The sequence below is a fragment of the Cyclopterus lumpus genome, chromosome 21, assembly GCF_009769545.1.
Source record: "Cyclopterus lumpus isolate fCycLum1 chromosome 21, fCycLum1.pri, whole genome shotgun sequence".
In the NCBI taxonomy this organism is placed as follows: Eukaryota; Metazoa; Chordata; class Actinopteri; order Perciformes; family Cyclopteridae; genus Cyclopterus; species Cyclopterus lumpus.
In genome coordinates, this window is record NC_046986.1 from 8,821,741 (window position 1) to 8,848,661 (window position 26,921).

General features: G+C 38.9%; 1 protein-coding gene and 1 long non-coding RNA gene across 7 annotated transcripts; both read left to right on the forward strand.

Annotated features, from left to right (window-relative positions):
* The first annotated feature begins 4,223 nt into the window (after positions 1-4,223).
* LOC117750391 lies at positions 4,224-8,277 on the forward strand. 2 transcript variants are annotated; one of them, XR_004611805.1, is made up of 6 exons: positions 4,224-4,281; positions 4,375-4,689; positions 4,768-4,816; positions 5,647-5,940; positions 6,970-7,048; positions 7,158-8,277. It is a non-coding gene; the product is annotated as an uncharacterized LOC117750391 (long non-coding RNA). The 2 variants fall into 2 exon arrangements; XR_004611804.1 differs by lacking the exon at positions 5,647-5,940.
* A 4,344-nt stretch (positions 8,278-12,621) lies between these two features.
* On the forward strand, positions 12,622-22,123 carry LOC117750071 (nectin-4-like). 5 transcript variants are annotated; one of them, XM_034560956.1, is made up of 8 exons: positions 12,622-12,784; positions 13,703-14,032; positions 14,133-14,435; positions 16,526-16,619; positions 17,698-17,849; positions 19,582-19,684; positions 19,803-19,908; positions 20,077-22,123. In XM_034560956.1, the coding sequence occupies exons 1-8, from the start codon at positions 12,667-12,669 to the stop codon at positions 20,086-20,088; spliced, it is 1,218 nt and encodes a 405-aa protein (XP_034416847.1). In that variant the 5' UTR covers positions 12,622-12,666; the 3' UTR covers positions 20,089-22,123. The 5 variants fall into 5 exon arrangements, 4 of the variants coding, with proteins under 4 accessions (XP_034416847.1, XP_034416849.1, XP_034416850.1 ...); XM_034560957.1 differs by having other exon boundaries at positions 12,624-12,788; positions 20,077-20,414; XM_034560958.1 differs by lacking the exon at positions 19,582-19,684 and having other exon boundaries at positions 20,077-20,414.
* Positions 22,124-26,921: the final 4,798 nt, after the last annotated feature.

Here is a 26,921-nt window from a genome sequence, read left to right on the forward strand (position 1 = left end):
GGATGGGGCCTAATAGACCAAAAGGAAAGGAAGTAGTTCAAACACTGCAAGAAGGGATACAACTAGTTGAAATGTGGGGGAAGTAATGGGCATTTAAATGTTCTTCTGAAAACACTAAGGTAGTGTTCTTTACAGCTGAATCTGTATGAAAACAAGTTAAAAATAGTCGAGTCATTTGGGTTTTTAGGAGTGCACTTTGATTAACATGGAAAGACTATATTCATAATGTTAGTGATGAGTGTAAATATGCAACATTTGTAAGCGCTAAAGCGATTCATGTTGCTGTGTTCTTTGGCTCATATCTCGGTGATGCTTTGGCGCAGAATGATTTTGAAAAGATATTTAGAATCTGTGTGGAGTCCTCTTGCCATCTGGCTTTTTCTGATAGCACCGAGCTACGGGTTGCTACTTCCGGAAACGTGCTGAATAGGCTGACTCCTGACAAAATTATCATTATGATATTTTCATAATTCTTTCAGTTGGTGTTTGAGTTGTGTGGAAATGGCTTACTGATTCTTGTAGCCCAAGTTTAATTTGATGTATAACATCAATATATTTGCTCATGTTCATTGTAAGGTTTTACACAGTCTAACCATAATGTGTAAATCGGCCCCCAATTGGGCGCCATGGGGCTTAAAAGTTTAATGTGTTTGTTCTGAGTATAAGCCCCTCTGTGGTAAAAAGAAAAAAGAAAGGAATAGGGGATTTTTTAAAGAGCATTTGAATATCGAGTAATGAAACTATACAGTGAATATATTAAGATTTATACCGACGGTGCTAAGAAACCTGAGACAGGAGTGACAGGATTTGGGGTGGCAATACCAGACAAAGGAATAAGGATCAACAGGAGAACATCTGATAGTCTAGGGGTCTACACAGTGGAGATGGTGGCAGTGCTGGTGGCATTACGATGGGTGGAAAAGGCAAAACAGGAAAAGGTACTAATATGCTCCGATGCAGCTTCAGTCCTAGCAAGCCTAAGATCTTTTCGTTCATGCAGTCATCAAGACATACTGTATGAAGTCCTTCAGTCAGTCACACGAATAACCAACCAGGGAGGTCAGGTTAAATTCATGGGTTCCAGCACATATAGGAGTGAGTGGGAATGAGAGGGCGGACAAGTTGGCAAAGAGGGCTTTAAAGAAAGGAGACATAGAAATGAGGATTAGCATCAGTAAGGCGGAGGTCAAGAGCATTAACTGGGAAAACGTCAACCAGATGTGTCAAAATAGGTGGGACAAAGAGAAGAAAGGGAGACATTTGTATGGTATTCAAAGGAGCGTTAAGGCAACCAGGGTAGAAAGTTGGAACAGGAGAGAGGAAACAGTGCTGACAAGGCTACGGTTGGGCCATAGTGCACTCAATAAGACACTGAAAATGATAGGGAAACACCAGACAGGGATGTGTGAAGGATGGTGGAGAAGAGGAAGTCAGTGGAGCATGTGGTGAATTATAGGGCGCATGAGACTCAGAGAGAGGAAGAATTTGATTGTACATTGAAGGCAATACTGAGCATGGGTGGGAGAGCACAGGTTAGAGTACACAGGGTTAAAGAACACAGGTTTTTTTTATAGGGTATAGTTGAAATGTAGGGATGAGGGTTAATTAGGGTCCGAGCGACTGACGAAGTCAGTCCGAGAGGACCCTATTGAGTTTTTTAGGGTGAAAATTGAGCGCATTTTGGGGTATTTGCGAGCAACGAAAAACGCTCAAATTTGGCACGCTTGTCAGGCATGGTGAAAATAGATGTATGATCAAGGAGTCAAATTTTTGCAATTCATAGTTGCTCTCTAGCGCCCCCCTAACATTTTGACCGGCGAGGCCCAATCACCCAGAATGTCCGATTGACTTGACATTTTTCACACATGTTCACTTACACCTGCTCTACAAAAAAGCCTCTCAGACCCCTAGGGTCCGCCTTAGATTTTCCGCCATTTTGAATTTTGTGAAAAACACATAATTGACTTTCTTAACTACACACTTAGTCCAAATCAACAAAACCTGATATCAATCAAATCATTGAAGCCAGACGACCTAGAATATGTCAACCGTTTTTTTATATCTCATTGTGGTAAGGATCTGTGGCCAAATGAACATCTTAGGGGCGTGTCTTGTTTTTCAATGCTCATAGTGTCAACACTATTGGGACTATTCACTTTGAAACATTTTTCCTAAGTGCGCATGGCATGCCTTAATTTGCAAATGAAATATTGTGCAATTTGAACACTAGGGGGCGCTACAATAATTCGCCGAAGTTGGCCGTTTTTCACTTGTTTTTGTCACTTTTCGCCGTTATACATTTACCGTTATCTCCCACAAAAAATTATCCGATTGACTTCAATCTTCTTTCCAGGATGATCAGAAGGCCTTGAGCTTAATTATTCTGCAAAGAAACGTCGCTTTCACCCACTCTCACTTGTCGTTAAAAATATTCCAATAAAGTCCCACTTTCTGTTTTTTGTTATGCTAGAGACTGTTGCTTTAACTAAACTAATCTTTCCAAAAATAATCATCCTGAACACATTTCCAAGAAAAAACATTCGAAATTGTGATTGAAACAGCAACTAAAAAAATGAAATGACAAGTTGTAGACACTGATATTTTCTAGCTATACGAGTTCTGATCAAATTTTACAGAAACTGGTGGCTCAGTGAGATAAAACAGACGTCTTGAGTGTCGGAGTTCAAATCCAGGCCAGCGAAAATTTTTCCATCATTTTTTTTTAAACCTTTTTTTTTACCTGACGTGGTCTAGACTTCACGTAGAGACACGTGGTGCATGAATATGTTCACATTCTCAAAGCGCCCCCTACTGGCTCAACTGGACTTTTGCTCTAATCTGCCCCAAACGTGTTGTGCTTGTTACATGTCACAGGCCTGAGGAAATCGACAAAGCTTAATTTCAGTCATAGTCAGAGCGCCACCTGCTGGCTCAACTAGACTTGCTCTAATCTGCCCCAAACTCGTCGTGCTTGTTACAAGTCGCGGCCTGAGGATATCGACAAGCTTATTTTCACTTGCTGTCGACAGCGCTGCCTACTGGCGAAAGAATATTGGGGTTACACGACAAACGGTAAAAACGCACGACCGGCTATTTTTATTTTTATTTTGTTTTATTTATTTTCCTTTTCTTTTTGTATATATATATACATATATATATATATATATATATAGTATATATACATACATACATACAGTATATATATATATATATATATATATATACCGCAATATATATATATGTGTGTATATATATATATATATATATACACACATATATATATATATATATATATATATGTATATACTGAATGTATGTATGTATATATATATATATATATATAATATTTAGATTTTTTTTTCTTTCTCTAAATCTTCCTCAATTATGTTTTCATTCAAATAGGAAACGTATTCCTGATGTAAAAATGTACCACGCATCCCCTCCAGGTGTTGAGTCTCTCACAGATTAAAAGAGATTTCTCCTGACGTCAGAGAAAAAACTATTTATATCTAAAGATCAGTTGTTCCTGTTATTTTGTCCACTGGTCTGGAAGTACAGTGTAATATTTATGGAAGATTCAGAGGGAGAATCTGATCTGGATTTTGACACTGGACAAAACCTTTTTAAAACAGCCCTGTAAAATACAAATATAAAGTACATCAAAAATACAACTCACCATTAAGCTGAATTATCGCCATATTATGCAATATGAGAATCACCTGTAGTGGTTTATATCCACACACATTAACAACCTGAAACTCAAACAGCCAAAATTAATTTTATCATTTACTTTTGATCACTTGATCATTTATTTATGATCATTTACTGAATGCAAAAATGTCTTCTGTGATTTATTTATTAGAGCTGAAGTTTTCACACCTATACTACAATATGTGTTGTTTTATATCACAAATGGTTGAGCATTGCATGTGTGCTTCGTATATTCTGTTTATGCCATGAACTGTTATTACTAATGCAATTTTTATCAGAGTTTATTTTCAGGAAGGAGTGAGTTTCAATTCTCAATAATCCAACTGTGTGATTCCCGTGTGACTTAATGTTTCTTTGCTCTTTACTTAAAACACATAGCAAAGTTCTGAGAAGCCAAAGCAACTAACTACCAGGAACTAACCACTTCCTTTCCTCCGAGCCTGCTCATGCTCGCCAGGGGCCATGTTGAAGTTTCACTCAGTCTTTCTCTGTCTGATGGTCATCATGTTCAACCGAGACACGCTGCTCTTCTCTCCATTCAACTGCTAACTGTGTGCCAAGTCTTTGCAGGTACAGTGGACATTTGTGTTTGTTCTGCATGCTAATTCTGTGAATTGAATTATAGATTATATTATATATATATTGATTGGTTGTTTCCTCCAGTGTCAGAGATTGAAGACAGGAATGAACTGGTGTCCAGAGGAGACTCCGTCGTCTTCACCTGCAACATATCTGAGACAAATGGAACGCAACTCACATGGACCAAAGACAGATTTCTTTCTGCGTTTTCGTTCCCAAAGAATATGTCTATTTCAAATTTCACATCTCGCAGACTGAGAATAGACAACAACTTACCTTTAAGGATGATTATTTCTAACGTTCAGCATGACGATGCAGGAACCTACAGATGTTGTTTAATTGCCGAGCGCATTACAAGGACCATTGAGTGGGATTTAAAGGTGTCTGGAGAACCTGAAGGTAGGTAGAGCACAACACAGATATTTATCTCTACATTTCAAAGCTGAAACTGAACTTACCCTCTCTACATACTCACAGCCATAATTGGATTTCTTCTATGTGTAGTCACAGCTGTCTGCCTCTGTAGGTGAGTAATACCCGTTTTAGCTTTCAGAGTTACAAGTAAGAACCATTAATTTCATTCTTACATTGTGTATGTACTTTATTTATAGACTGTAATATGTGCCTGTTCTTATTCTCTGTGGACAATGGCTCTCTGCCGCCCCCTGTGGTCTTTATGTGAACGTAGTGTGCCCGTTACATCATTTTTCTGCCTTCTACATTCACTGAATTGATTTTACACTCTATGATACTGTAAAACGTTTTTCTAGTAAAATAATGAAAAGTTTATTTTGCATCATGGGGGATTTGAAATGAAGTCAATGGATTATTGCAGAAACCCTTTTCACAGCAGCCATTTTGACTCGCCACAGCAGGAAAAGGACACGGTGTAAATAACATTAAGGAGAGCTCGATTCACTCAAGTAAGCCAAGTTAGTGAGTGAACACGCGCAATATACCAGAGCCCTGGAGCTGGCTAACCTAAATGGAATGCAGCCATCAATTAGGTTTCCACCTGTTTTCCATGCTTTTAAGTCAAAATGGCTGCTGTGAAAAGAGTCTATTCTTGTCACCATGACCAAAAAAGATTTGCTCAGTTTGTAGTTATAACTTGAAAGGTTTTTCATTTCATTAAAAAAACCCTTTACAATATTAGCGTTAAACAAACGGAGAGCACTGGTTTGAATCAGGAGCGTTTAGAGAATGCATAATATATTGATTAGCACATTAAAGAGCGGCCTTCCTCTTTGTGTTAATCTCAGCACATGAGTCTGCACGCAAACAGGCTGGAACCTTGACTGTCTGAATGAGATCCATATTTATATCATACTTTCTCATATTTTAGCCATATTTTAGCTACGGATTACATCTCAACAACTGTCGGTCGGTGCGGTGGATTGACGACAAGAAAGGGCAAGAGGGCAGACAGCTGTGGCTTCTTAGCACCACGTGCTGCAGAAGAGAAGGAGACGGAAAGAGGCCGAAGCATGAAGACAGGGGGCGACAAACTCACAGAGGAAAAGAGATCAGGAAATTAGAGAAAGAAAAGGACGAGAGGGAGCAGAGCTACATGTGAGGGATGAGGAGTAGAGGGAGAGAGATGAGACGAAATCAGAGAGTGGAACAGAAAACGAAACATGATGGAAAGAGGTGGGACTGAAAAGAAACTGCCATCTGTTTGTCTCTGTTCAAATCAACTGCAGTACAGTTACTCAGTTAAATAACAAGTCATCATTAACATGCCACAGGTAGAATGTAGACTGTATACTACATTTCAAAGAGAAATGTTGTATGTTTTATTGCGTTTTTTTTATCTGACAGTTTTACTTTCAGATTAAGATTTCACAGAGAAAACATGCATACGTTTTTAAAATACAATGCAATGTTAAAAATGTAACTAACGGATCCCAACCTCTCAGGTTAGCAACTCCTAAGTCTCTAGTGTCTACTTGGGCCACGTTGTCACATGTAAAAAGTACAAAAGATGATTTAAACACAACTTTTTGCATTGGAAAGTTTTTTTTATTTTATTTTGTGCTATACTTCAATAATCATCTCACGGACGCTCAGATTTGGGAAAGGTCTGAAGGACGTTGGGAACCCCTGGACCAAACTATGAATTTAAAGTAGTCCAAATTAGCTGCACCTACAACATACAACATTAAAATGTACATTGATGCATCAATATGAAACAGGGCTCAAATGGTAATTTGATCACAAGAAGTTGATAATCCATTAATTGTTTTCATCCATTACGTTTTTTCAAGTATCTTTGTCTTATTAGACTGTTGGTCGGACAAAACCACATTGCAATGGGTGTTTTTTCATATTTTATGATAGTTTACACATGTTCAAGAACATAATGTCCAAATATCAATTATGAAAATAATAACTACTACTACTAATATTGTTACATGCATGATACACACACAATCACACATCTCACAGAAGTGAGATGAACAAGTTTTTATTTTACTTGTCATACTCAGCTTTTATTTTGGTAGGGTTTTAAATGCATGACATGGAGTATATTGTGGTATTGGTAGCTTTATGGATATCCTTTACTTAAAAGTACCAATCTTAGTATCAACTCTGTCTCGTATAATAATGTATCTGAAACAACTTGAAGCTGCTCTGTGATCTGATCACTGGTCTCATTTTTATTTCGGCATCAAAAAGCTCGACTACGATCCCAAACCAGCACCAGGAAAGCGAGACCCTGAGTTATGCCCAGTTTCATGTTCAGTCGGGAAAAGAGGTCAGAATAACTTTTACTCAAACTATAACATTCTGATGTCTCAAAAAGCATTTCTGCGTATCTGCCCATCCGCTATAACGTGTTTTATTTCCACGTCCTGTCCCTGCAGGTGGCTCCCCTCCAACCCCACAGTTGTGCAGAATAAAGGACGAATCACAAGCACGTGGGTACTTCCAGAGGCTCAGTTCAATATGTGGCCTCATGAGCATGAAGTTCAGTGCAACGCCGAATAGGAAACAAGACAAAACGTCAACTGCATAAAAAAGAAAATTACTAAAGTGTTATACTGAGGTTATTAGTCGAAATTCCTTCAGTCCATCCCATGAGAAGCTTTTCACTAACCTGGTCATTTGATGAGTAATGTTTATGTCAAATAAAAAGAACATGAGGAAAAGGCCTTTTAATGGCTAACTGCCACAAATGATTAAACCTTGTGAAAAAAAGAAGAAATGCAAAACTAGAAATGAAGCAAAAAAAAAAAGGATACATCCATCAAGCAATGGAAGGCAGAGACGAGCTGCCCCTCAAGAACACGCCTTCCTCTCTTAGACAATGTGTCGTTTCACATAATCTGAACAATAAAGAACTGTTGCTCCTTGTTGTTAGGCAGCAATATTTCCTTGTAAGGGGAGAGCGGGTCGGTATGGAGGGCAGTTGGGTCAGGGCCTGTTTGGACATCTGCAGTGGGCTTTTACATGTTTGGCTCTGTTTTATTTTTTTCTCAAAGAAATCTGTGAACTGGTGACATTGTAAATACAAGGTGTTCAAATTTAGACGGCGACATTTTCAATTAAAATGATCTTTTTGTACCCAGAACATGGTGTCACAACTGTACCCGGAGGGGCAGAACTATGGATAAATGCACTTGTTGTACATCGAACTAAATTGTGCCTTTTACTTTTGGGTTTGGGCTCCAAAGATCTCGATGAATCCGTTAGCAGACGCCTGAATCTTATCAGTGAACACATTATTTTCATTATTTAAGGTAATTTGATGTGTCAACCGAGCCCTTTCTCATCTACTTCCCTGTTTCTATGGTCTAGCCATGTCACTGGCGTCAGGGAAGTTGCGGTATGTGAATAAATCGAGAGCACAATCTAAGGAAGTTGACTCTTCACTATAGCTAGAGGGATGCGTCACTTTTTGACTTTTATTAATAATGGACAAAAGCCTTTTGCCTATGATTTATTAAGAAATGTGTCATTTGATTGCATAAATTGTCCGTCACATGCTTTTTCTCTGCGTTCATTGACTATAGCAATACAATATATGTTATTAACCCAAGCTAATGTTTCACTTCAAATGATACACATTACATACATTATTAACTTTATCAGTATGACAATGTGAAATATCATCGGTGTAATAATATATCAAAAAACGACTGACTAATTAAAAAAAGTAAGAATCTGAATTGGTGAAGGTGTTATGTCAAACCTTTCGAATTAATGCCAAAACATATTGAGTCATGTTTTCCATTAAAAAAAAGCCAGTCCTCAGTGAGGGGGTCAAGGAACAAATTTATTATTTGCAGAAAATGTTCTAGAAATTAGTATTTCTTGGTCTCTAAATCATGAGCTGCACAATAGACATAATTGTTTTTTGTATTCATCTATTAATTTGACTCTGTTGGATAAACAACAATTTGGGCACTTCTGCCTAATCCTATTGTCAATTAATTTCTGGATGAGGTGACCTCTTTTATCTATGTTTATGTATTTTGTTCCTGTTCCTCTAGGTGGGTGTACCAGTGGGAGGGGTGGGTTTGTTGTCTGTTTGTATATGTTGACAAAAAGATGAAAATCAATGGAAATATCAGTTAAAGTACATGTTTACTGTGTTATGTACCTGTCAATATTTCCAAATAAAAAATACATTACATTTTTTAAAAGCCAGTCCTGCTCCTTCTCCACCGACTGCATGGCCCAGGGGCATGATGGGAAAAGCCCGGTCGTCTCCAGATCAAAGAGCTGATTGGTTCTTTGATCAAAAAACACCAGGTTTTGTAGAAAATCCTATTTTCTGTGTTTTTGTAATACTTAACACTCGATTGTTTGCTACTCGTCTCATGTTGTGCCCTCTTGCTGTAAGGTGACAGCCATGACACAGCCAACAGCTGTTATTCACTGTCTTTAATCGATTGTCATTGTTATTCTAACTCACTGCGTCCAAAATAACTTCCAAAAAACAACTTACAGCACTAACGATATGCTGATCTTTTCATAGTCACGCGGTCACGATTTTGGTTTTGAATTAGTTTGTTTCCTATTTTATTTTGAATTTTCCTGCCTCTTGTGTCCCGTGTTCACTTCACTTCCTGCCTTTATATATTTCCCCACCTTTTAAATTGTCTGCACAAGTGTCTGTGGTGGTGAATTATTATAAACCGTGTTTGAGAATAGAATTAAGCAAATCGGAGGAAATAGAAGGGCAAGATAGCCACAAGCCACAGAATAACTATTCGATGAGAGGAATTTAGTCTTCCTAAATGATAGAAGTCCGAGATCACTACCCAATATTCTGTCACTTAGATATTCATACATCAGTAACAGACAGAGAGAGGGGTGGAAAATGTGTTTTGGGAAAGCCAACTGAAAGAGATTTAAGGAAGAGAGTGATGGTCATCTGAGTAAGAATAATGATTTCGATTCAATTCAGTTTATTTTGTATAGCCCAATATCACAAATTTGCCTCAGAGGGCTTTACAATCTGTACACATACGACATCCCTGACCTTTGACCTCACATCGGATCAGGAAAAACTCCCCAAAAATAACCTTTCACAGGGAAAAAAGGGAAGAAACCTTCAGGAGAGCAACAGAGGAGGATCCCTCTCCCCGGATGGACAGATGCAATAGATGTCATGTGTTCAGAATGAACAGCATTTACAAAGTTACATAAACACATTACATGAATATGACAATGTATGATGATAGAAACTTTTATTTATATGATAACAGAAAGTAAAAACAAGCAGAAAAGCAGTACCATGGTGGAACAATACTTACAAAGAGGCAATCAGATTATAGAAACAGGATGTTTCAGTTACTGAAAAGAACTCGTGACCTTCAGCACATGATACAGTTCAAAAAGGCTCATAGTGAGAAATATAATAGCAAGAAAAAAGAACAAAAAGAAGAAGAAATGCAAGCCCAGTAGGACTAGTGTGGGGGATGATTAGAAAGATGGGAGGGGACAGAAGAAAGTGGAGTTCTATTGTGCTAACAACTGGAAAAGAGGTGACTTATGAAGAGACAGCTGAGGCATTGGTTATTACTTTTGAAAATCATACACGGCACTGAAGAAGGAATACGAACTAGAGAGGAAACAATGTTCAAACATAGGGAGGCCTTGAGGAAGAAGGAGAATACTGAAGATGAATTGAAATAGTTAAAAAAATTGCAGTTGCTAAAGCTGGAATGACTGCCCCAGGAAAGGATTATATTATGGTAAAGCATTTTAGTGGAGATGGGCTGAATAAGTTTCTAACATTGTATAAATAAATGTGGGAGGAAGGTAGCATTCCAGCAAGGTGCAGGAGGCCGTTATAGTCCCTATAAGGAAGCCAGGGAAAGATGCAAGTAACCCATCAAATTATAGGCCAATTGCCCTAACATCACATACATGCAAATGTATGGAACAAATGGTAAACAAAAGATTACATGGAAAGACTACATTCATAATGTTAGTTATGAGTGTAAATAAGTTCCAAATGTAATGAGCCGTCTGGTAGACTGTAGAGCAGACATTTGCATTGCTGTAATTAAATCCTGGATAGGAGAAGCAACAGCAAGAAGCTCAGGAGTTTCTCACCTCGAGCTTTGCACAACTGTCATTTGGCCGGTAACTCCTGTGTGGTTGCTTAAGGAACGAGAGGTGGACAGGGAGTTGCTGCAAATTAAGGTAAGATATAAAAATATTGATTTAGTGGGTGAGTTCTATGAGGATACGGATCCAAAAATACTCAGAGCATGAGCACGGTTTTACCGATGGATCACATGACCCATCTACAGACAGCACAGGCTCTGCGGTTGCAGTTCCATAGTCACAAATTGAAATGTGTAAACGCACTTTGAATTTCTTTGCCGTGTGTACAGTTGCATTTCATGCACTTGTTTTGGCCCTACAGTGAGTTCACCAACACAGACCAGGCAACATCTTTATGTGCATGTCTGCACTTGCTAGTCTGAAGGCTGGTGTTCAATACTCAACAAGATATGTTATTTAAAATAATGTAAATTCAATCAAGATCAAGGCACTGGAGTTATATGTATGTGCATACCGGCACATATACAGTAGGTATACAGGAGGAAACAGGAGAGAAGAGGTTACAATATCAGGATTATATATATATATATATATACTGTATGTTGTTTGTTTTGTTTAATTTTTATTTCTTAATTTTAAATAATGGAAGTACCAGACAAGACAAGTTGGCGGTAATGCACCAAACCTAAAACATCACCAATCCCTGAAATCCCAATCCCTAGAAATGGGAGAAATGCCGATAGATCTAAGGAGAATACAACTAATGGCAACCTACTGGGCTAATTTGCAGGGACACAATGATTCTCACCCTGCAAAAGGAATGTTGCAGGTGGTCGGGGAGAATGGGAGGAGCCAGAAAGATAACTTTGGATTGGGTAGGTAATGGCATTGCGAGGGAGTTTAACCTTTTAAACCCCAAGCTATTTTCTAGGTTTCTGTAAAGACAGCAAAAGTTAAATTTCCAGGTTTGCCTAGAAAAAAACACTTTCAGGATGATTATCTCTTGGAAGGATGCACAGAAACAGCAGAGCACATCAGAGATCATAGCACAATATGTAACCAGTCTCTCTGCAAAGTTTGACTTTGTTTCAAGTTTGTGGTAAGGATCTGTGGCCAAATGAACATCTTAGGGGCGTGTCTTGTTTTTCAATGCTCCTAGTGTCAACACTATTGGGACTAATCACTTTGAAACATTTTTCCTAAGTGCGCATGGCATGCCTTAATTTGCAAATGAAATATTGTGCAATTTGGAAAACTAGGGGGCGCTCCAATAATTTGCCGAAGTTGGCCGTTTTTCACTCGTTTTTGGCACTTTTCGCCGTTATACATTTACCGTTATCTCCCACAAAAATTATCCGATCGACTTCAATCTTCTTTCCAGGATGATCAGAAGGCCTTGAGCTTAATTATTCTGCAAAGAAACGTCGCTTTCACCCACTCTCACTTGTCGTTAAAAATATTCCAATAAAGTCCCACTTTCTGTTTTTTGTTATGCTAGAGACTGTTGCTTTAACTAAACTAATCTTTCCAAAAATAATCATCCTGAACACATTTCCAAGAAAAAAACATTCGAAATTGTCATTGAAACAGCAACTAAAAAAAAATGAAATGACAAGTTTTAGACACTAATATTTTCTAGCTATACGAGTTTCGATCACATTTTTTCATCACTTTTTTTTTTTTAAATATATATATGTATATATATGTATATATATGTATGTATAGGGGTGGTTTTGTTTCTGGGGCTTACTGTCTGATCCATACTCCGGAGCAGAAGGTGGCGGTAATGCACCAAATATAGGGTGCAAAAAAACAAGAAGAAGAATAAGGGTGCTTGAAAAAGAAAAGTCTATGGATGGATCCGGTAAATTCTGCGTCTACCTTATCTTTAAACCATGGATAATGTATTTCTTCAGGAGCGCCGCGCTGACTTTATTGGTGGCTGCCTTCCTGAGCACCGATGGAGAAGGTAGGTGGGCGAGGCGAAATGCTTTAATTTTTTTTTTAAACAACTGAGTCATCGCTACAAATAGTTTATTTAATGACACACACGAAGCACACGAATAGACACGCCAACAAATACAATGGACACATACAAATCCCAGAGATGAAGACAGATGTTTTTTATGAAATGTGCTCAAAGCGATCAGAATAACGGGCTTTTTTTTTTTTTTTTTTTTTTTTTTTTTTTTTTTTTATCAGATCAAAAGGTATTAGTTTTAAAAATAGGCGTTGTGAACGTTTCATTTGTGTTGTGGAAAATGCAAAAGATCAACATTAGGGTGAGCTTAAAACATAGTGTTCACGTCACGTGACCTATGTTGAGGCATTAACCGGTGTTTAACAAATAAGACATTGCCTCTTAACTCTTATTGTTTAACCGTGTTCATGACCAATTATATATTTACTGTTCACGCAATTCAAAACATACCCCAATACACACACACAGACACACACACACACACCTGTGATGCTTGACTGCCTGCAGGTTCCCCATGGCTCCAGCCACAGAGCTCTGAACACCTTGAATCTTAAATAGATAATATATAAGATATATAATATATCAACAATGTCCATCACAGTAATGCCGGACTATTCACAAAACCTGTGGGAATAATAAGAATAAAACGGTGAAAAACAGCCCAAACTACTTGTGTTTATTGTAGCCTACACTCTGAACTACAGTGTAATATATAGTTATATCATACTATTTATATTTGCTCTCTTCCCGCTTTGTATTGCAACAGCTGCACAGCTTGTGTTTTTGCCTGGTTAAGCTTGTTAAACTGGCCCACTCTGCTCAGGACCGGTGTGAATGCTACCATCCATGTGTTTGTGCATCTTAACTTGGGATCCGATTGTCTGATGAGTTTTATGCTTCTTGCAGTTCCCCCGGGGATTGGAAAAAACATGACCCTGGTGCAAGGAGGGACGGCTGTCTTACCGTGCAAACTCATTGACACTAAGGAGTACGTCAGCCAGATATCATGGAGGAAGGAACCTCAGAGCGTAAATTTTTTCACAATCTTGGAGAAGACTGGACCAAAATTCATCAACGAACAAGATAAACGATTTAAATTTGTTGGGAACTTTAGTGACAACAATGGATCTCTACAGTTATCCAACATCATGTTGAAAGATGAAGGCACCTACACGTGCATCATCACGTTGTTCCCCAGCGGAAATCTCAAGATGGCGACCCTTCTGAACGTGCTCGGTATAATGTGTTGTATTACAAATATGAGAGAGAGAGAGAGAGAGAACCTTAATCTTAATGCGTGCATGTTGACTTCTCTTTTTTACTGTTACTCTTCTAGTGCCTCCGGTCACAAGCCTGAAAGATGATCGTCCCACTGTGGGCGATGAAGTGGTTTCCCTCGTCACTTGCATGGCTGCTGGTTCCAAGCCCCGCGCAAAGGTACAATGGCTGACTGGCACTTTGGGAGAAACCGTGAGTCAAACAATCAACGTCACCGAGCATGCCGACGGTACGACGACCACAGTCAGCTCGCTGTTTGGAGTACCGACCAGAGAAATCGACCGCCGCTTGGTCAAGTGTGTCGTCACCAACGCAGCCATGTCGAAAGAAGAAAGCCTGCCCTTCACCATACAGATCTACTGTGAGTGTAAAAGCCATTTTGTTTGTTTGTGTTTTGTTGGACCTCCCACAACTAGGGGGCGTAGGACGGCGTCTGTCAATTACGACAGACCAATATAATCAGGAGGAACACTAAGGCCAGGTGTTGCTTGACTGGCAGGAGCACACAGTTTTTGACCATATGAGTCTAAACAGTGTCCGGCATAAGAGTGGTTTGATTACTTTAATTTTTTGGTTCAAGTGGAAAAGTTGTACAATAGTGTAAATAAATAACCTTTCGAATTCAAACCCTGGACATTGCATCTAGTTATTACACTCGTCCAACTTACCTGGAAGCAACCATAGTGGACTTATGTTGATGGGCAACGGGGTCACTACAGTGAGTATTCAAAAACTGTATCACTTACTCATGTAGTTGATCGTTCTCGTTCATTTCATCAGTCGATTTTAAGAATAGTTTCAGTTATTAAATTGCTTGAATTAATTGTTTGAAAACAGTGGATAAAGACAATGTTTGCGTGTCTTTATCCACACGTGTTCTCAGTAGTTTAGACTGACTGGTCCTCCGCTGTGGCTGAAGGTGCTCAAAGCCATGCTCGGGATGGGTAGAGACTAGGGCAGGTTCATTCACCAATACGTCTTGAACAAGAATATAATAGACACATATGTACTGTCATTATTCAGGTAAAAGGCAATATCGCTAAGGCAGTAATAGCAGTAGAAAAATGAAAAGCACTAGTTCAATTAAAGTTAAGGACTTGGAAGGCTTTGTGGCTGTAATATATAGTGTGTACAACACATCTGTAAACTCTTAGGGTTAATCAACAGTTTGAGCTTCCTTGTGACACCCCTGCTGTTATGACCTCTCCCATAGTCTCATGGGGGAGTGACTCTGCAATACTGTTTCTTCATGTTTCTAAGCAAGGTCAGAAAGACAAGGGTGAAGACAAAGATGAGGACATAATGGAGACAGAGGGCACTGTCATGCCAGGAAGTGACAGGTGATTGATCCAGAGAAGTAGTCGCTAGTTCTCTTACTGGCGAGCAGGACGTTCCACGGGGTTGGGCTTCAGTCCTGGAATGTTTGGCTTGTGGGTTAGGATGCAGTCGTCAGTCTCCTAAAGAGCATTTTACACAATAGAAGGCCGAAGTTATACTCGGAAGTCCATAAACTAGTTTTCCAACTGCATCACATGAGCTTCCCTCAGCTGACTTAAGTGCGTAACTCGAGTCACATCGTCACATGTGACTGGTTGCGTCTTGGACATCCATTTGTCCATTATATTTAATAATAGTAATAGTTCATGGATATTTGAGTTAACCCCATCTCTTCTTCACATAACCAAAGCTCCACACTTTATTCTGAAAGCTAATAAGTGGTTTTGAGTTTAGATTATTTTGTTGCATACAATCTCTATGAAAACAGTTAACACTGACCAAACAAGCATAAAGACAGTATTGTATTAAAGGAATAACAAAAAACTACTAGCAGTTATCAAGCTCCTCTTCTATGGAACCAGCTTCCACTTTCAGTCCGGGGGGCAGACAGTCACCTCATTTAAGAATAGACTTAAGACTTTCCTCTTTAATAGCGCTTATAGTTGGGGCTGGCTCGTTTGCCCTGGTCCAGCCCATAGATAAATAGTACACGCAAAAACATTTCCATTGCAAATGTACACAGCTGCCTTCTTGTTCAGCACAATGGAGCCTTAGTTTTGGCGTTTTGCTCCACCTGCCTTCCGGGGCCGTCTGAACTCCTGTTACTGGTGGAAGTCCCCCTCCATCACCCACAACAAACAAATTTTTCCACCCAACGTTTGAATGAGATCATGGAAAGCTGAGCCAACCTTATCTGCAGGCTTCGCCATGAAAGAATCCTGTATTCTGTTACAATAGTCTATTGAGAGTCATTGAAGGGTTGCTATGTGATGTATCACCTTGACCTACATTTACCCACTCTGTCATAGTGTTGAGAAACAGATGCCTCTTAAAGTCAGACACCAGTAATATGTATAATGCAGCTAATTGAGGAGCTCTTACCAGCTTTAATATTGAGGGTTTTCTCACTTACAGCAATAAAACGCCTCATTCTCTCTCCCTTTTCTCTCGCAGTCCCACCCGTTGAAGTGACCATCAGCAAAGGTTCGGAGGGTTCATTTGAATGTGTGACTGAAGCCAACCCAAATGCAAGCATTACCTGGACCAGGTACAGTAGCTTGAATGAACCGGTTTCAGTGGAAACCCTAAACAAACAATATTTATCTTTTTCAAACATTGTTTGGTTTGTTTTTCCTCCAGAGGTGACAGGGTTGCTCCGTTGTTTTTATAATTATGGCTGATGAATTACTTGAAATTCTAGAGACGCAGAACCAAAAAAAAAAACGGTTTAAATACATTTACATTTTCAGTTTAGTGCCCTTCAGCACAGGCTGGGTTGCCTTTTTTATGAGCTTTTATTTACTTCGACTGGAGGCGTTGCTATAGAAACAATGTGCATAAAACTACAACGGGAAGCATGGACTGCAACCCGACTTTAATAGAATATTAGATGTTAGATGTCTTGAGAATTCTCCATGACGCCGGAGTCTTCACACGGGTCCATTCAGTCATCCGTGGGCTGCACCTCGAAGAAGACATACAGTAAGATCCAAGCAAAACAATAACAGGACATATACATTATATTTAGTTTTTAATGTCAAGAGTGAACTTGGAACCTCTGCTTTTGGGACAAAAATGTACAAGAAGTTCTTAATGGGCGAACTCCATCTGCCAATGAAGACCATGTGGTGAGAATACGAAATGACAATTAGCCACACTTTATTGTTCATTATTAGTCTGCTCTTCACATTTGCACCATCTCCTCCTACCAATGCAGCCTGTGAGGTTGGAAAATACAATCATCAATTGAAGAAAATGGTTCAACATTTTTGAAACATATTCCTCTCATACAGTAGCTATCTGTTAAACATGAAACTACAGCCATCTGAAAAACAGGAAACAGGTCTGCTTAATAGTCCAGCACAAAACCCCCTGTTATACAGCACAACTACATGTGTACACTATTTTCAGATTAAACAAACAAGATATGACGTGTTAAGTGGCGAGCTTTTGAGGGGCTGGTAGGCTGCAGGGAAACCACATCAAGGTCTCAGTCAGAAAAAAAAAAAAACATTTAGAGGTAATAATTCAAATTAATTCAACTTTTAGCACATCTCAACATTCTTCTGACTTCTGGTTGTAAGTCTTTATTTAGCTGTCTGCTGAGCCTCGTTTGTCTTTTTCAGACTCAACCAGTCGAAGCCTCAGTCTGCTGTTAAAGTAGACGGTGCAACGCTACAGTTTCCGAGCATGACCTCTGACCTGAATGGCCTCTACCAGTGTGAAGCATCTAACCTATATGGAAGAAAACACAACTACGTCTATGTGCATGTGACTGGTGAGGTCAGGTTTGATTTGATGTGCGTTTTAGTCAAATGTGTGAGTGTCTTCTTTGCATTTGTTTTTTCCTGTTCTGTGTTCGAGTCTGTTGTGGATGTTGTTTTGAGTCTGTTATTTTTTTGTTACTCCCAATTTAATTGATGAAGGTAGGTAAACCTATCGGCTCCTTTGGAGAAGCTCAGACACCCAACGCCTGGAGTTGAATCCCAACCAGGACAGAATTTAATGTTTCGCATTTGGCTAATGTCTTTGGAGCCGTCCAGAAGCGGAAAAAAAGAAAAAAGCAGCTTGAGCCCGCTGACCCAGACAATTTGAAGGAAACGCTGCCCACTCTCCACCCAAAGCACCACAGGAAATGATTCATATCTACGAATAAAACTACATTAAGGTTAAAGCGTGTCCTGATGTGTCCTCCCAAATTAGTTAAGAGAATAAAACGTACTAAATCGATACATATGTACATGATAATTACACTTTTTGTTAATGTTTGGTAAAATGTCGAAGCATTTAAAAGAATGCATTACAATGTGTAGGTATTGTAAGATTCGTGTTCAAAGCTCCGGGTCCCGTGGCCGCAGGAAATTCAGGATTCGAGTTAAAGTTTAACAATATTTAATGGCAAAGATAATACTCATGTAGCGTTCACGATCGTGGGGCCAGAAAGGAGGAACTCTCCACAGACGGAGTGCAGCTCCCAGGGAGCCACAGACCGGGGCTGTCTCGAGTCTCCAGACCAGTAGAACCATGTCCCCAGAACAAATGCTCGGTCGTTAGTATGGTCATGCAAATGAATTCACACCTAAAGGTTAGTTCCATTGGTCAGTTCAAAGGATGCCGCAGTTCTACTCGCTACGCCAATTAGTAAACAGGCGAGGTCAAAGCTCTCACTTCCGGTCAAGGACAGGAAGTTCCCCTTCACAATAAAACCCTATTATCCTGCCTTCCGAATAAAAGCAACACATTAGGTTTCAATCGGCATCCATTTTAACTATTGTCTAAACAATAAAACATTCATTCATTCCCATGCATCATACAGTTAATCATTACATTTGTCATTAAAACAGAATAATAAAACAGTGATCCTCTCTTATGTTTCATAATACATTCCTCCAGAATATTCCTCATAATATCCCAAATTAATTATCATATCTTTCTTTATGTATTAATTTAAAACATAAACTTCTCTTATCTACATGTGCAAATATATATAAAATCCACTACAACCTAACAGTATACATACTATCATCTTCTTACGTCCACTATAGAAATTTAAAGCTGGACATTGGATCAATCATTGATGAGTAACTCACGAATCACAGCGACCGGCTGTTCCTCATTAAAGCAGCCCGAAACTTGCAGTAACCAGGTATTTGTAAAGGAGCTGAGACTCCACTGGTTTGTCAAAATCTTGATAGGATAAGCTAGATTTAATAATAATTCATTTAATTTATATAGCGCTTTTTAAGGTACTCAAAGAAACTTTACTTGTTACATTCATACACCGTAGACACAGCTACGGGGAGCAATGCAGGGTTAAGTGTCTTGAAGGACACATCGACTAGGGTGGGGATTGAACTGCCAACCTCCTGATTGATAGAAGGACCTAATAACCACTGACCCACAGTCGCCCTAGTCTGTATTAGTCAATATTGCGATATACCTGATTCAATGTCAATGTATAACCATTTTTTTCTTGTTACTGTATTCTTCTTGTTTGTGTCTCCCTGCAGAATGCTGCCAAACATATTGCATCTTATTTTGGCTTCTCCTTCTCACGGTTACCTTTGGAGTCGTTGCATTGTTGTACTTGTATAAAACCAAGAGATGTCTATGGTACAGAGTACAGTAGTACTTCACACACTTAAGTATAATATACAGTACAACTGCTGAGTATATAAACATACATTTGATATATTAAGGACATCTTTTCTTGCCTGTTGATTGGGTACAGGACAGGAGAGGACCCACGTGGAGAGAGGTCGATTGTCTCAACAACTTCCAGCATGCCTGAACGTTGTCAAAGAGTAAAAGAAGCAAAGGAGCAACTTCAGGCTGAGGTAGAAGAAACATTTCTAATATTCAATTTGTTAAAGTGTTTTTTGTTCACTGTATTACAGCTGGGAATTCTTTCCGTTTCGTGCCTTAAATGTGTAAAAACTCTTTGCGGACTCATTTTGGAATTAAGTGCATTATTTTAATCCTGTGTCTCAAATTGTCTGCCATAGGTACCTCTTTGATATGCGTGGAAGCAAAAAAACTCGAAGACGGTTTGCAGGGAGTGGCTTTAACTGTTTGTCGCTGCGTTGCCATTAACTGGCACGGTTCATGTTTTCCCACCAACAACATTAATTTATGATGATAACAAGGGGACTACGAAGCATGTTTTCATGCACACAAGAAACTAGCTGACTGACCAAGAAATGATTCATGAGAAAACCTGAGAGTATTGGACAAAGAACATGCGCAAAATAGACAAAACACCGATCAACTAAGCACTCTTTTTTTATGATTTATTTATATTTATTTTATTTCGGTACTGAAGTGTTTTTTTTTTTTTTTTTTTTTTTTTTTTTTTAAATGGCGAAGATCTCTCTGCCACCATATAATATAGTATAAAATTGAAAGTACAGTTTGTATAATGATGTTGTCTTTGAATGTAAACGTCATGATGGGTCTGTAAGTTATCTCGAAATGGTGAGAAATGACCCACCTTGTTAAACAATTGGGAGAAATAACCTTTTCGCTTATATTACTGTCTCCTGGAGGAGCCTGCTGCTTTTGGTTGTTTTATTAGATATTGTTAGAGATTTGTCTTTGACTCATATTCACGTGCATCGTAGCCGTGTGTGAGGTGAGCTTACATATCTGAGACGAGCTATGGTGTCGGTCTAAATGTCGTGTTTCCACATGATACTTTAAGATTTAAGTCCATAATCATCATTCATCAAGTCATTCCATTATCAGCTTCCCATTACATTTTCTCATGAATAATTTCCTGAACCTCTTGCCATTATTGGCAGTATGGGACAAGTGGATGTAGTCACCCTGACATCACCCATTGGTTTGAGCGCTGCGGTTTTGAAACCTCTACTTCTGCATTTTGTCTGTCGACATCTTGTTTTGGTACAGTCCATCAGTCCGTCACTGAGGAAGACTTTGTTAGGCAGCTAAAATGTTACTGCTGGCAGATAAATCTTTCCTTGAATCCTTTACGGATAGTTACTACTCTGTTACTCTGTACTTAATGCTAATGAAAGTATGCTAATGCTACATGTTACAATGTTAATATGCTGCTGTTGTGGAACTTTACCCTATTTATTTTACTAGAAGAAATATTAGGGGGGATTATTTTGTTGTGTGTGTGTGTGTGTGCGTAGTAGTAGCTTTTGGGCAACATGTTGCCATTTTCGTTAGTTTATGGCGAACATTTCTTTCTTTAAAGGGAAAATTCTGCAACTTTTTTTTTTTGTGGATATCCAATTTGTGTTAATTTTAAATGTAGTCCCTTGAAGCAATACATTCCTCGGTGCGTGCTATATTAACCAAGGAAGCTACCTGTACCAGAAAATGCATTGCGCACAAGATTGAAGAGCCGAGTTGTGCCTATATTTTTGCAGGTAATAAAAACATGGATGCTGCTTAGTCCGAACCAGCGTGAACCACCCAACTCTTTTCATATTGTCCATATTGTCAACAGTGACACTCCTTCCCATATGTGCCTTTTTGGATGGCCCTGCAGCATTTCTCCGACGATAAACGGCTAGAATAAAGAAGGTTGAATATCTGGAAATGTATCCTTAGCATCCTCTGTACTTTGGGATGCCTGTTCAACTGTCGGAAATATAACTAGCGATATAAACCTAAAGAGAAGGACGTTCTATTGATTGTTTTTTTCACAGCAGGTTTAGAGGATAGCGCCCCATGGTGGCTACACAGAAGTACACGCGGAAGTTTGTAGTTATTAATTCCTCACGCTTTGCCACTAGCATCTAGGAAGTAGAACATATTTTGGAGCACGGGAAGTCGGCTATCTCAATATGTTGTACTGAGGAACTTATTAGTTCAATCGACATTTACCATCAACGCTGATTGGACATCCCCATAAACAGTTGCGAATCTCTTTTTTTTTACTGTTGTAGTTGGTGCATTGTTTCCCACACTAATGTAAAATGCTTTGTTTTCTCAGTTTGCTTTTTTACTAGTGAGGTGCAGCTTGTTCATTCTTTGCTTTGCGCTGTAATAAACGCTAAATAAACATTAAAGAAGCCTTGACTATTTCTATAGTTGCAGTGTGTACACATACATACAATGTTGTTAAGTTAAACAGTTCCAGCACAGTACACACACCGTTATCAGGATGTCGCAGTAAAAACAAAGCAGTAGAACAGACGACAGTGTTACGACCGTGTGGATGGACGTCACAAGGCCAGTCCCATGGAAACGAAAACATGCCATGTGGTGACAGGAAATAATGACTTTACTTAGCTCTTACTCTGTGTGAGTCTTGTGAATCTGACTTATTGAAAAATATAATTTATACACAGTTGAGTTTTGATTTATTTTTGTTAAGGCTTGTGAGCAGAGCGATGCAACGTGCACAGTGATTTAAAAAAAATACATTAATTACACAACCTATTAAAAGATAGATGCAGGTTTTTTCAAGTTTGTCTTAATACAATACTCCCATACCCATGCATACATTGAAAGACTTAACTGTAGTCACTACACTTTGAACACTTCTATCTTGATTTTAATTCCTTTATTGTCTACACCATAATTTCTACCACGTTTACTTGCTAGCAGTCTTCCTCTTTTCTTTTTTTTCTTGGCACATTGCAACCAGCACCTGTCAAACAGCTGAACATCGGAAAAGTGTGTCTTCGTGGGTGGATCCATTTTGGAGCTGCGCCCATACTTATAAATACACCCTGAGTCATGGAATTTTAAATCATCTGTCTCTTGTGAGTGCAATACCACTTGACTGGATGTTAGCTGGTCCCAAGTTCTCTCCATCTTTGTTGCATCTTTATCAGTAATCTTGTCAGTATAGTTTCCGTTGTTTGTATTCACAGATGGACTGAATGAGTTCAGCATTTCAAATTTGAATGACTGACTTTGAACACAAACATAGCCCTTTTCCCTTTTGGTTATATCCTAAACCAGTAATCCTATAATCTTATAACTACTTACATTTACCCCCCCCCCCCCCCCCCCCCCCCCCCCATCATTGTTGCGTCACTTTAATCAAAGGGCCATATCCCACACTAAATGGAATTCATATGGTTATTTTTAGTCCATAATCTGTGACAATATACACCATAAAGTGCTATATTTCAATGCACCATTCAGTATTGTTGTGGAAGAAGCTGCCAGGGTTTAGTTGTCCAGCGGTTACTTCTCTATTACTCAAATCCATACAGATAAGTCTCACGCTACTCTAGTTCCCCTCAGCTCTGCAGGTGATTGTCATCAAAAAAGAAATATGGATTTCTGTGAAACAAATAACTTTACGAGGTTATAACATTTCAGATTGTTCTGTTGCCCCCTTCGTCACATACAGTTAACTTGTATGTAAAGATAATATACATATCACACAAAGGCAGGAAGTGAAGTGACCTGAAATGAGAGGAGTGGTAAGTAACACAAAACAAAAAGAAAGTCAACACAGGACACAAGAGGCAGATAGCTAAATAAAATAAAACTGAAAACAAAATAAACCAATGTATTGCTTACATGTAGCTCACCATGAAGTGTACTGTTCTATAGACCTCCTGAGTGTGAGAGGCCTTGTATCACATTTTTTTTCTTTTTCATATTTAAATATTTTTTTTTTTAAATCCAACGGGAAATTATTTCAAGTACAATCCTAAAATGTAATGTGTAATGGACTTTGCAACTTTATCTTGGCAGAAACTGTACACCTTGAAAAATGCAACGTGAGCATTTGAATTTGAGATATCATCATGTCAGCTCATAATAAATGAAAATGACATGACAGTTTAGATTTTCTTTTAGACAGTGGCAGCTTGCTCTCAAGGTTGTTTTGTGTCTGTCATTCATCACGAGCCGAGAACATTTCATAACAGCTGAAATGCACCGGTTCTGACTGGCTTATCTTAAGCAGGTGTGGCCGACTAGTCATCCCGAGTCCAAACAGCTGCACAGCCGGATCACAACATGCACAAGCAGACACACCAAAGTGTGCAATATGCACATAATTGCTATGGATGCACATTTACTCAACTCACCCACAACCCCCTTAAAAGTCTGGCTTGTGTCTTTGTTGTGGAAACTCAACGCATGTATTTCTAATGAGTCACTGATGACAGACCATAATCATACTCTTTGTAGGGTTACTGTGCCCTCTAAACTATAATCAGTGCATCCTTGAAATTCCCTCTTGACATTCAGAGATATTGTGAGATAGATGTTACAGACAGACAGACGTACAACCGTAAAACAAAAAAAGACTAAAGTAATGAAAGAGATTGAAAGTAACTTGGACACAGGATGTGAAAAATCCTAGTTTTAGATTTGTTGCTAGTCCAGAAAAGATGATTAATAAGAAATCTGACTTTTTACACATGTACTTCCAATGCTCCCTTCCCTTTTGTTGTCCCTTTCCATTTTGGATATGCTTGATCAGCGAGTCCCGTGTTTTTAATGGTGAGGCTGATTGTTGCCAAGTTGTTGACGAACATCAATTTACAGATAGTTTTCATACACATCTTCTTCTTTCTCTTGCTGTTAAGAAAGAAAAAAAAGGAAAGAACCCAAATAAAAAAATGTCCACTTTGGCTTTCAGTATAACTGTAGCTCAGGTTGATCTCAGTATCTCTGCAGAACATATTGTTGTAAGATTTCACTGTGAACCTCTCAAATGACAAGCTGATGATTATTATATTTACCATTTCTGCAGTGGGAGAGTGATCCCTGAAAGAGAGTGACATTTTTGTTATACTCAAGCAGTATGATGCCACCAGCCATGCGTCTTCATGAGCATAGAATCACGGGTTAAAGTATGACTGGATACAACTTACTCTGCAGGTTGTTTGCGGACTCTATGCAGAATGATCAACGTTAATATAAAGACCAGGAAACACGCACAAGGAACAACAGATGCCACGACGATCACGAGCATGTTTCCAGCTTTCTTGCTCTCTGGGGCAAAAAACAACAACAACAAAAACAGAAATAAACTCACCATAAGTGTAATATGCAGTTAAATTAACCTCAACGTCATCTAAAGATGTTGCATATGTGAGATCATTGTTTCATAAAGGAAGTTGAGGTAATGCACGCCTCTCAAAATTCTCCAAACTGTGTGTGCCATGATGTAGTTATACAACAGTGTCCAAGCTCGAGACTTTGAGAAGGTATTTGTTCCACCAACATTATGCATGAGCTAAACACAACTGTGAGGTTTCAGGGAAGGAAGTAATAATGGTGTGGCCATCTGTCTTTACTCTGTAGATTATCCAGCGTGTGTGTTGTTCATGCAGGTATCATAAACAGTATCACGGTAACAGATGGCTCAGTTCTCTTTCATAACCTCACATTCATCTCTGTTCCTTTTTCCTTGGCACAGGGATTACTTGTGTTTCATCCAATTTATTTCAGGACTAATTAGCTCACCTTTAATTGTGAGCTCCCACTTCAGTTCCTGAGTACTTTGGTCCGTGTTGATCTCACAGGTGTAATTTCCTGTATGAGACTTCTGGACACTCTCAATGACCAGTGTGTCCGGTTGGCTTTCCGCCACGTGTATGTGCAGGCGGTGAGCTTCGCCACTGTTGTATAAGGGCACACCTGGCCTGAAGCTGAACAGGGAGACCTCGTTCATTTTCCATGTCAGCTGAACGAGCGTGCCGTTTGACTCGTTCTTACAGTGCAGGATCACTCTACTGCTGAGCAGCTCTGAGATGGTGTTTCCTTCTGTGTTGTAAACATACATTTTAAATGAAGTGTTCACTGTAACCACGTTGACACCATTTCACTTCTTACTACAGTTGACGCAATAGTTTTTAGGAAAAATGTTTCTTTGTTTTCCCGCTGAGATTTAGATGAGAAGATCGATGCCTCACTCTCATATTATGTGTTAAATATGAAGCTACAGCCAGCACGCGCTTAGCTTAGCTTAGCGTTAGGACAGGAAACGGGGTTAACTGCTAGCATAACTCTGTCTGAAGGTGACTGAATCAAAGCACTCCTTAAACTCACATCCTGATTGTTTTAAGAAATAAATAAATAAAAAAGGAAGCTTCACGTTTACTGTCAAATCTTCTCATCTAACTCTCTGCAAGAAAGAAAAATAAACTTATTCCCTAAATTATCGAACTATAACCTCATATTTATTGTCAGAGGAAGAATAATTTTACCTGCTGGTGAAACAATCCAGAACATGCAACATATCACAAGAAACATCCAGTTGATGCCCAAATAATTACGAAAAGCATCCATCCCACCTAGACACAAAGATAATTATATTGTTAACGTCATGTTTATCTGCATGGGTATACAATGTGGTACATTCAGAAAAGATTATTTTAATGTAAACATGGTATTGATAATTGGTATTTTGCCTAATATTACATTTTGTATATTGTTTAACCAGATCCTTTCCAAACCCAGATACAGTTTGATAAATATAGTAACTACACTTACTTACTGGTAGTGAGTACCTGCATCTGTTGTTTTGTTGCACTCTAAGTTCCTTAAGTCTAAACTACAGCTTTCATTTAATGTTACTAAGGTACCAAAAAGCTGTAAAAGCAAATATGCAAGTATGCACATGACACTAGTGTAGATGGCACGTATGTGAAGTGTGAAGATTAAACCTGGCCAGCTCTCCCACACAGTCTCAACAATTGTTTCCATACAGGAAGTGATTCATGCGATGATGCTCTGTGGCCATATGAGTATTGTGCAATTTTTAAATGTGTCAATGAGGATGCAGAGCGTGTCGTGAGCTTTTGATCAATATCTTTGTTGAATACAGTATATTGCAGAAATGTAACTCACCATGTATTGCACTGCTCTGCATGACCCCCTGATTGTGAGAGGCCTAGGA